Source organism: Ipomoea nil, unplaced genomic scaffold (assembly GCF_001879475.1).
Source record: "Ipomoea nil cultivar Tokyo-kokei standard unplaced genomic scaffold, Asagao_1.1 scaffold3047, whole genome shotgun sequence".
Taxonomy (NCBI): Eukaryota; Viridiplantae; Streptophyta; class Magnoliopsida; order Solanales; family Convolvulaceae; genus Ipomoea; species Ipomoea nil.
The window spans coordinates 649,672-659,795 of NW_017619475.1; the positions used below are offsets into that span (position 1 = coordinate 649,672).

A 10,124-nucleotide genomic window follows, 5' to 3' on the forward strand; every position below is an offset into this window, starting at 1 on the left:
GTGAAAAGACCAAATTGCCCAGGGCAAATTGGAGCTTTCGCCGGGTTATTGACGGACTATGACCGGAGGGACTAAATCAACTAAAAACAGTTATTTTCGAGGATCAAATGAATGAATAAGCGATTGAGGGACTACATTTACATGTCGCTAATAATTGAGGGACCAAATCGTTGATTCCCCCTATTAAAAATCAATCATTTCTTTTATTTTATTTTTTGTAAACACTAATACCAAATCGCTCTCCACAGGTATCTGAAATCCAAAACCTAGTCAACAACGTGTTGGTTTTTTTGTTTCTTTTTTCTGCATTTCTTGGCCGCCCTCAAGTCTCTCTTCTTTGACTTCAGCACAAGCTCTATATGGAATACGAGTCGTACGATAGCAGCGGTGAGTGTTCATTAATTTTTACTGCCAAAGGTTTGAGCTTCTGGTGTGTTACTGAGCACTAGGGTTTGCTAATTACCATTTGCATTATTAATTGTAGTTCAATTCTTGAACTTTTTGTCAAAGCTTTATTCTAACTGTGTTGTTACATTTATATTGGGATTGAACTGTTTATTTCCTTGTTGGTTGAATGATCTGTCGGTCCATTCTGGGGGTTTGATGTTTATTTTATATAGATTTTTACCTTAAGTGTGGTTTACTTCATGTTACATTAGTTGGTTTTAGGTTCAGGGAATTTGTTTACATTATATATAGGTTAGATCCATCTTGTTGATGCCGGTAATTATTGTTTTGTACATTTAGCTTAGACATAAGCTGGATTCAGTGTTTCTATGTGCATTTGGATGATATTACTTCATATTCTTTAAACATACTGTGATAAAACACCATGATGTGTCTGATATTTTGTATTCATTCTCAATAAATTCAGACTTTTATTGTTGCAGGGACAGATGATGATCTTCCTCCATCTCATCAAAATAGGATTCATAGAGGTGGCCGGATTGCTAATACTGATATGGAGGCTCAAATTCACCAGCTTGAGCAAGAAGCATACAGTTCAGTTCTAAGAGCCTTTAAAGCTCAGGCTGATGCGATTACTTGGGTACCTTTAATCGTTTTTAAAATGAGAATTTAATATTTGTATATTTGTTTGATCAGGGGTTTAAATGATTGCTCAATAAAATGTATTTTCTTCAGGAGAAGGAAAGTTTGATAACTGAACTTAGAAAAGAGTTGCGGTTGTCAAATGAAGAACATAGGGAACTTCTTAGCAGAGTAAATTCTGATGATGTCATCCGAAGAATAAGGTTAGCACTTAGCTATATTGTGTTGCTTGCATCTTTTTAGGCTAGGGCTTCGTGATGACTTTTTTTTTTTTTTTTTTTTTTTTTTTTTGGGAGTGGAGACCATCCGGTGGGCATCGACCAGGAATACTTAGTACAGGCCCTCAAGGAGCACCGTTTGATCCATTAATTGGGAGGAAAGTAAGGACCAGATGGCCTGATGACAATAATTTCTATGAGGCCATCATAACCGATTATAATTCAGCTGCTGTATGTCTCACTTTTTGTTGCTTGGATTTGGAAAATTACTTAAATTTCTTTTGTTGCTTTTATAGGAGTTAAATTCTGAAATTTTATTCATGTAACATTTTAGGGACACCATGCTCTTGTTTATGACATTGGCACTGCAAATGAGACCTGGGAATGGGTAAACCTTTCAGAGGTAGTTTTTCTATTTGATGACATCACAATGTAATTAGTTAACATGTTTTATTGCTTGTAATATTTACCAGATGTTTCCACTGTCAGTTTCTATCATGCATGCCAAAGTTTCTCTTATTGGGAGGAGAGTAGTTGTGTCGATTGCTGATGTTTGGAAACAATTCAAAGTTGAATTTTCTTAAGTATTTTAAAATTCCAAATTTGAATCTTTCCAATGAAATAATTGTTATAGGTATTAATGTTTCATGTCATGGACTTGTGTTGAGCTTTCCATTATGCTTCTTTTGTGAAGTTTATGATTATTCCTCATGAATTTGTGTTATGTATAATCTATTTTTGTTAAGGTGAGCAAAGATATAATACCTACTGTCGGCAATTTAGAATGTGTTGTCTATGTATGGGGATAAACTGTTTGGGTGTCTTATATAATGCTATTTTCAAATGCTATCAAATTCAAAATGTGCGCGTTAAATAGTTTTACTTTTCATCAATTTCTTGGATGTGATTCATGTTACATTTCCGTGTAGTGCTGTAGTTTCTTCGAAAAGATTGTTGAATTTTTACCTTTCTTTTTGAATTCACCTCTAGATTTCTCCTAAAGATATACAATGGGACGGTGGACCGGGAGGCCATGGTGTTAATAGAACTATTGGTCGTGATATTGCTCCATGTGTGGGCAGAGGAAGGGGATTGACTAAAAAAGCTCAGTCCAGAAAGGAATTTCTACCATCAAATTTCTGCAATGCCATGGTGAGTTTATTATCATTTTCCTGGGTTCGTCACCATCATCGATATGAATGAGCGTTTCTCCAACTTCCTTTCCTGATTTGCATTTTCGAACTTTTGAGAATATCGTATCATCGATATATTTGAACAAAATATCATTGGCAATATTATCTAAGTTATTTCGTATTCTATATTCACGAGTCCATTCGACCTTAGGCTTTGGAACGTACGGTGGAGTATCACTTGTTTGTACGGAAGCAGTTGTCACTTACAAGATTTCAATAAGACCATTAGTGATACCATTAGTTATTACTTCCCACGTCTCATCATGTAGTGCAGATAAGTGTACATGCATACGAATTTCCCAATCATCAAATTTTTCTAAGGAAAATAATAAATTTTGAGTAAAAAGCATCTCTCTCTTTATTTTGAAGTTTTTGAGATCTGTCTAGTAGTCAAGATTGACTCAAATAGACAACCGCTTTGATGCCAATTCTTAGTCCAGAAAGAGTGGTAAAAAGTCTAGACAATACAAACCACTTTGAACCACAGTAGATATGATATGTTCATATTCAAACAATCAAGTATGCAAGTTTATTTAAGCATCAAATCTAAAAGGTAGGCTCTTCTTCTAATAGATAGAATTTGAATAACTAATGAATGTTTGTGTTGTGTTGTTTATTATATAATGTTTGTGTTGTAGATAATGGTGCTTCGTATAGGTAGATGTGGGGACCATTTTTGTGTTTGAAATAGATTATACGCTTCTTCCTAACGTTAAATCCCAACCTTAAAACATAATCATTATATAGATTATACGTTTCTCCAATTGAATGAACTGAAAGCCCCAGTAATTCTTGATTAATTGTAAATTACAAAAAACACTACAACTATAATAGAATTCAAAATACAATATTTTTTCTACAACTAACAATTTATTAGCATAAACACATTTAAATTATTTTTAGTAAATACCAAATTTCTAAGTAGAGGGGAATGGGGTGTGCCGAATAAATCTAGCCACACTCTACAAAGAAATAAGATATTCACTAAAACAATGAAACATAAAGTATACAAATGATGTATGGAAATAATGAACTTTATGCATTAAGACAATGTACTTTATCCAATTAATTTTTTTTAGAAGTTAAAATAACGTCGTTTTGAGGCTTGGTCCACACAATAATTTACCCTAAACAAGCCAAGCCTATGCATGCCTTATTTAGGTCAGGTCAATCGGTTAACCGTTTTTTTGGTTAACTGAATCGAAATTTTTTTCAGTTAACTGATTAATCGAACTTTTTTATGCTAAAGTTTAAAATCTTAAAAATAATACCCATAATAATAAATTTAATTAAAATTAAAATAATACATATAATAATAAATTCATAAGAAAATATACAAAATTAATACCGTAACAACACTATTTGAGATTTTAGTACTTAGTTTACATATTTCATTTAAATATTTAATACATTATATATATATATATATATATATATATATATATATATATATATATATATATATATATATATATATATATATATATATATATATATATATATATATATATATATATATATGTGTGTGTGTGTGTGTGTGTGTGGAAGGGTTCAGGTGCGGGTATAGCTTCCCGTGCGATTGTGCGGTTAGATCTGAGCCGTTGATCAAATTTAGATCAATGGCTCAAATCAATGAAAATTAAAAAAAAAATGCGTGTTTGGAAGTAAGAAGCATAAACTAAAAATGACGCACCTTAAGTGATAGAAACATGCACCTTAAGTGTTAGATCTTAAGCACAAACTCATGCACATTAAGTACAAAACCCACGCACATTAAACACAACTTCACGCAGCACAAACTCACGCACATTAAGTACAAAACCCTACCCACATTAAACACATACTCCACTCACATTAAGTATAAATCATACGCACCTTAAGCACAAAAGTCCACACTTTAATTTTTAACAACTACTCACATTAAGCACAACCCCACGCACATTAAGCACACAAAACTCACGCACCTTACGCACAAGACTCACGCATCTTATATACAAAACTTACGCACATTAATCACAGAACCGCTCACCTTAATTTTGACCTAGATGCAAAAATTATAAAATTGCCATCGCATTTTTTTTTTTTTAATTTTAGTAATCCTGGACGTTGATTTAAGCGAGATGAACGACCCAAATTAAACCGCACAACCGCACATGGGCACCCTAACCGCACCAGAACCTAATTCTATATATTAACAGGGCCGGCCCTGGGGCAAGGGCAGGTTGGGCCCTTGCCCAGGGCCCATGCTTGGGGGAGGGCCCCATCCTATCTCTTATATATATATATAGTATACATATATTGAGTATAACTAGTTTATATACATATGGCTTACAGTAAGGTGAATTAGCTTGGTTGGTAAGATACTTAAGTTTTAACCTCATTTAATAATCAAAGGCCGGTGATCCAATCATTTCCTCAACTTTACTTCTTTGCTTATATTCTAATGTATATTTTAAAAATTTATTTTTATTGATTTTTTGTGTTTAATACGGAGTAGTATTTTTAATATAGTTTTTAAATATATAAATTTTAATTTATTTATAATAAAAATATTATGAATTTTTTTTATATTAAATATATAAATTTTTATATTAAAATTTTAATGCAGTTTCTAAATTTATAAATTTTTATATACTTATACTAAACATATTATGAAAAATTGAATTAAAAAAACTTCAATCAACTCATGTTAACCAAACAAGACACATAAAAATAGGACGGAGGGCGGGGGTTATATGATATATTTTGAGATTGAATTATAAAAAAAATTAAAAGATAATTTACTCCGTACCTTTTTATGAATATCTAATCAATGTAATATAGAAGCTTCTATTATGTGTCATTGTATTCAAATTATTTTAAAAAAGTTTAAAATTTATTTATTTAAAAGAAAAAAGTATTAAAAAAATCATATAAATAATATAGAAGATGTGTGATTTATAATATGCTTTATGTTCAAACTGTTTTATCTAGATAATTATGTTTCATATCTTTTTGTATTTTTTTATTACGTTTTGAAATATTTTAATTTCTTGCTCCTAGTTAAAAAAGATTTTTAGCTTCACACATGTTTGTAATTATTGTTTTATAAATTTTTAATAATAATTAATTTATTATTTATTATGATAACACTGTTATTGTTTATACGTTTACTCGATTTTAAATTATTTATTCATTTTTATAAACTATAATATTATTTATTTATGAAGGCACTTATACAATTATTTATTATTTTGCATTAAGGAAACCACCTAGAATTTTTTTCATGATTATTGTTGTGTATATAAAATTGTTAAAAACTTGTTAATTTTATTTAAAATTATTGATATTAATAATTTTTTCCTTATTTAATTTAAATTTTAGGCATGAAATATATATTAACCGGGGCCTATTTTTTTTTATCCTGCCCCGGGCCTATAAAATGATAGGACCGGCCCTATATATATATATATATATATATATATATATATATATATATATATATATATATATATATATATATATATATATATATATATATATATATATATATATATATATATATATATATATAAAAGTTTGGTTAACCGCTCGGTTAATTCTGTTAATCGATACTTTCAAACCGAATTAACCATTAATCGAAATTTAGAAAATTTTTAACCATTAACCGAATCGAAAAAGTTCGGTTAAAAACGGTAATCGAACTTTATTGGTTCAATCGATTAACCAAAAATTATCCGAATTTTGCACAGCCCCAAATAAGCCCCTACAAAGGGGTTTGGCATATTCCCATCCTTACCCATAGAGTCATCTAGTGATAGTAGTGCAAGTTGTAAATTAGTTGTTGTGCATCCATGGTGCTAGATTTGTGCATTCATTTGAGGGGTGTGGTGCTTTAGTTTGAACACATGTTTTCTATTATACTAGCTTTTGCAGATAGCATGACTATTTTTATTTTTATACTACTAATCTTAAAATTGTTCCTTATCTCAGTCATTTAACCCGTCTAGTTTTCCTATTTAAATATATATATCTATCTTTGGCAATAATTTAAATAAATCTTATCATAAGGTCTGCTTTTGAATGTGTTTGTTTTCCTACAATGTTATTCACAAGATGAGTCAAACAACAATCAAATAGAATATTTGTTGTCAAACACATCTATGTTATTAAAGAACTGCATTCCTCTAATCCTCTAAATTCTGTCTTCTTTCAATAATGGCCAAAATTTGATTGATGAGAAACTAACTCCTATTTAAACATGCACAAAGCGAAAGAGAATACGGGAACATGTACGGCATCCTCATGGCAGACGTTAATGTGCATAAGGAGTACATTAGCACCCGAGTAGCACGATACGAACGTGAAATGCTATGTAGTTCAATCAAGTGATGTTGATTTTGCCATTTTTTTAAAAAATTAACTTTGTGAATTGGATTTTTGTGGACTTTAAACGGTTGGTGTATTTTGAAACCCTAGGGAAATGGAAACATTTTTTTTTTTTAACTTTTTAAAGATGGTTTATCGTGTTTGAAGAAAATTTTTGACAAATTTATCATCTTTTAATCATTAATTTCACGTTTTTTTTCATTTCTCTCGTGCATAATTATCTTTTATCAAAAGAAATTTAATCCAATAATTATACTTGTGCAGATTTGATCTCGTACCCCACCTACCCAATAGCATATACAACCCATTCCTTAAAACACGGATGTCACGGCTCCTAATCTCGTAATCTAAACGACACGAACAGCTAATGCACCACTCTTTAGGTTTAGATTTACGTAAAGATCATAGACGTCTACAATATAGTTGGTAAAATTCTCAAGTACCGCCAGGTAAGATAAAATTATTGCAAAACAAAGTGTATGTCTACATAAATTTCAATGGGATACTAAGAAAATGATGCCTAATTAGACTATAAAACATTAAATTAAGGGACAATTAAGGTAATCATGTCGTGCCAAAGGCCTTGTGATTGAGCGGCATAGCTGTGGCCCCATGATACTTATTGATACTACATCGTAATAGAGTCAATAGCATTCAAAAAAGAAAAAAAAAATGATAATCATGATCTCGTCTCCTTTGCATTGGAGTCCCACCATCTTCACTGTCTCCTATATTCGAAATACCTATATCCCAACAGACGACGATTTGATCATCCTTACTTTTCTTCACAGTACTCTGCCTCACATCAAATCCAACCACCCCCAACATAATGCCTGTATAATTCGATCCTCTCTTCCAATGTGCTAAAACTTTGCCCAACATTCAGCTTGATTGCATCATCACAATCTAGTGTCCAGTACTTGGAAAAATCTCCATTTGGCACTACATCGCTCCATCCAACCCTGTTCCGGCATATGTTTCCCCTGCCATATTATTAACAAAAAGCAAAACCATTTACAACAGAGTTGCTTCACAGAATGAATGAACAATAAATAAATAGTATCCCACAAATGCACCACAGTTCTACCATACGTGCACCACACCCGATTACAGCATGCACCACACAGACGCTCCTGATGCACATGCACTTCTTCGACAGTACAAAGTTATACACCACCCCAACACCCAGACCATTGCACTACCCATCACCAACATCTGGTGTAGTAACGCACACCATGCTGACCTAAAATACACCATCGAATGGTCGAGTACTTAATGACCATGAGGCCGAGTACCTGCAAAATTTAAAACATCGATTAAAAAGCATCTTCATAAGATGCAACCCCCTAACACTAGTACAAAACTGCAGATAGGCAACCATTGTAAAAGACAATAGGCGACCATTGTACAATGGTCGCCTATGAGAGGCTCGCGCAAAAGCATTGACTTTACGCGACCATTGTGAAATTGTCGCGCATTGTTAGTAATACGCGACCATTCTTGACAAAGAATGGTCGCGTATTGCTTCTTTTTTTTTTTTTTTTTTAATTCGAAGGGAAAACGCGACCATTTCTGGCTAGAAATGGTCGCCTTTTCTATTTTTTATTTTTTATTATTTATTTTATTTGATTAAAATCCCTAATTTTTGTAATTCCTGTACCTGTTACAGCTTATTCAAATCCTATCAACATTACTCAACTATCAACACACTTTAAAATAATACCTTTAACACACAATGCAAATACTATCATCAAAATACAATATATAGCACTTAAAATCCTCATACTTTAATACAATAATATCATCAAAACATGCCCAACTCGATCAATACTATCATCAAAAACAAAATACTTTTTATCAATAAAATAAAAGTTACAAGCACTCGGAAAAGAAGAACTTTGACCAATGCTCTCGAACCTCATTTATGTCGTCGATAGAATACGGACTATCTCTTTCAAATGCCTACAAAAAATTAAATTAATAAAATTATTAAATATGTTAATTAAGAAAATATAACTTAACTATACATAGTTCTATTTAAATTCACTTACCCCATCCAAATTATCAACAGATGAATATTTTGTCACGATGTCATACATGTATCGCATGACATAATATCCACACTCGTGACCTCCCGGTTGGATCGGGCACTAAAAAATATACATATATTATTTTACTAATTTAAACAACTTAATGTAATTCAAAATATCACACTAAAACTTAAATTCAATTTTCATACATACTTTGCATGGCTTCCAATTGATGCTCTTAACCCGTGCACTCGTAGGAACAGAGCGAAATGCCCTATAATAATTATAAGCATATACATAAAAATTTATAAATAATAGCATAGTTGCTAAAATACTTATATAAATAATAATAAAGTATTTACTTACAAATTCACAGAGCCTTTAATTAAACCTATGTTGCGATTAGAAGGCAAGGGATCCAAGATACATACGCTTTTTGACCGTATGCAAATCACCAAAAGTAACCAATGAGAGCTACATTTAAAAACACAAATATATATTAAAAATTTAATATCTAATACTCCAAATATAAAGTTATGAGTTATATTAATAAAATATAAGAACAATTTTCTTACTCTTGATGATATGGTGCTAAAATAAAGTTTTTATCTTTGTGCTGCTCCATGACGTGGATGAAATATGATGTAACTTTGCTGGAACTGCTTTTAAGCGTAGTGTGGCAAATCTGAGTCGGACAGACAAACCCGATTGACCTAATGTCATACTCATTGCACAACTGATTAAGAAATCTGAAAATTAAGAAATAATGAATAAGATATTTTACTAAATATAGGTAAACATATATATAAAATATAGTAATAATTAAAAAAAAAACTTACAGTATAAACACTTGTATGATTGAGACATTAAGCCAATTCATCATCATCAAATCCGCTATATCCTTCACCATCACAAAAATAGAACTTGTGTTTTTATGATGGAAGATAGCTTTATCCAGCTCCAACTCAATACAGTCTTTACCAAGTGGAAAGCTTGTCAACAAATCCACTAAACATTTGCAATTGTCCCCCAAGTGCGGTAAGACATCATCACCAACAATGGGAGCTCGTGCACTAGTAGTAGATAGATCAACACTTTGATCTTTTGGTTTCATATTTTGTTTTGATGAACTCTACAAATATAAAATTGTAAGTTTACTAGCCCCTTTTAAATATAAATAACGAAAACTAACTTAATTAATAACTAAATAAAAGAATGCATACCTCTTCTAAAGTCACTAAATGCATAGGCCATTGTGCAAAACT

General features: G+C 31.4%; 2 protein-coding genes across 2 annotated transcripts; one reads left to right on the plus strand and one right to left on the minus strand.

The window, feature by feature from the left end:
• Positions 1-277: 277 nt before the first annotated feature.
• Positions 278-2,585, plus strand: LOC109163874 (protein EMSY-LIKE 4-like). Its single transcript, XM_019312589.1, has 6 exons — positions 278-387; positions 891-1,048; positions 1,144-1,253; positions 1,343-1,499; positions 1,603-1,671; positions 2,259-2,585. The coding sequence occupies exons 1-6, from the start codon at positions 360-362 to the stop codon at positions 2,469-2,471; spliced, it is 735 nt and encodes a 244-aa protein (XP_019168134.1). The 5' UTR covers positions 278-359; the 3' UTR covers positions 2,472-2,585.
• Positions 2,586-7,634: 5,049 nt separating this feature from the next.
• LOC109163848 lies at positions 7,635-9,513 on the minus strand. Its single transcript, XM_019312563.1, has 7 exons — positions 9,435-9,513; positions 9,226-9,333; positions 9,073-9,133; positions 8,881-8,979; positions 8,706-8,791; positions 8,110-8,124; positions 7,635-7,812 (listed from the first exon to the last, which is right to left on the minus strand). Exons 1-7 carry the CDS (start codon positions 9,482-9,484, stop codon positions 7,635-7,637), a joined length of 597 nt encoding a protein of 198 aa, XP_019168108.1. The 5' UTR covers positions 9,485-9,513.
• Positions 9,514-10,124: the final 611 nt, after the last annotated feature.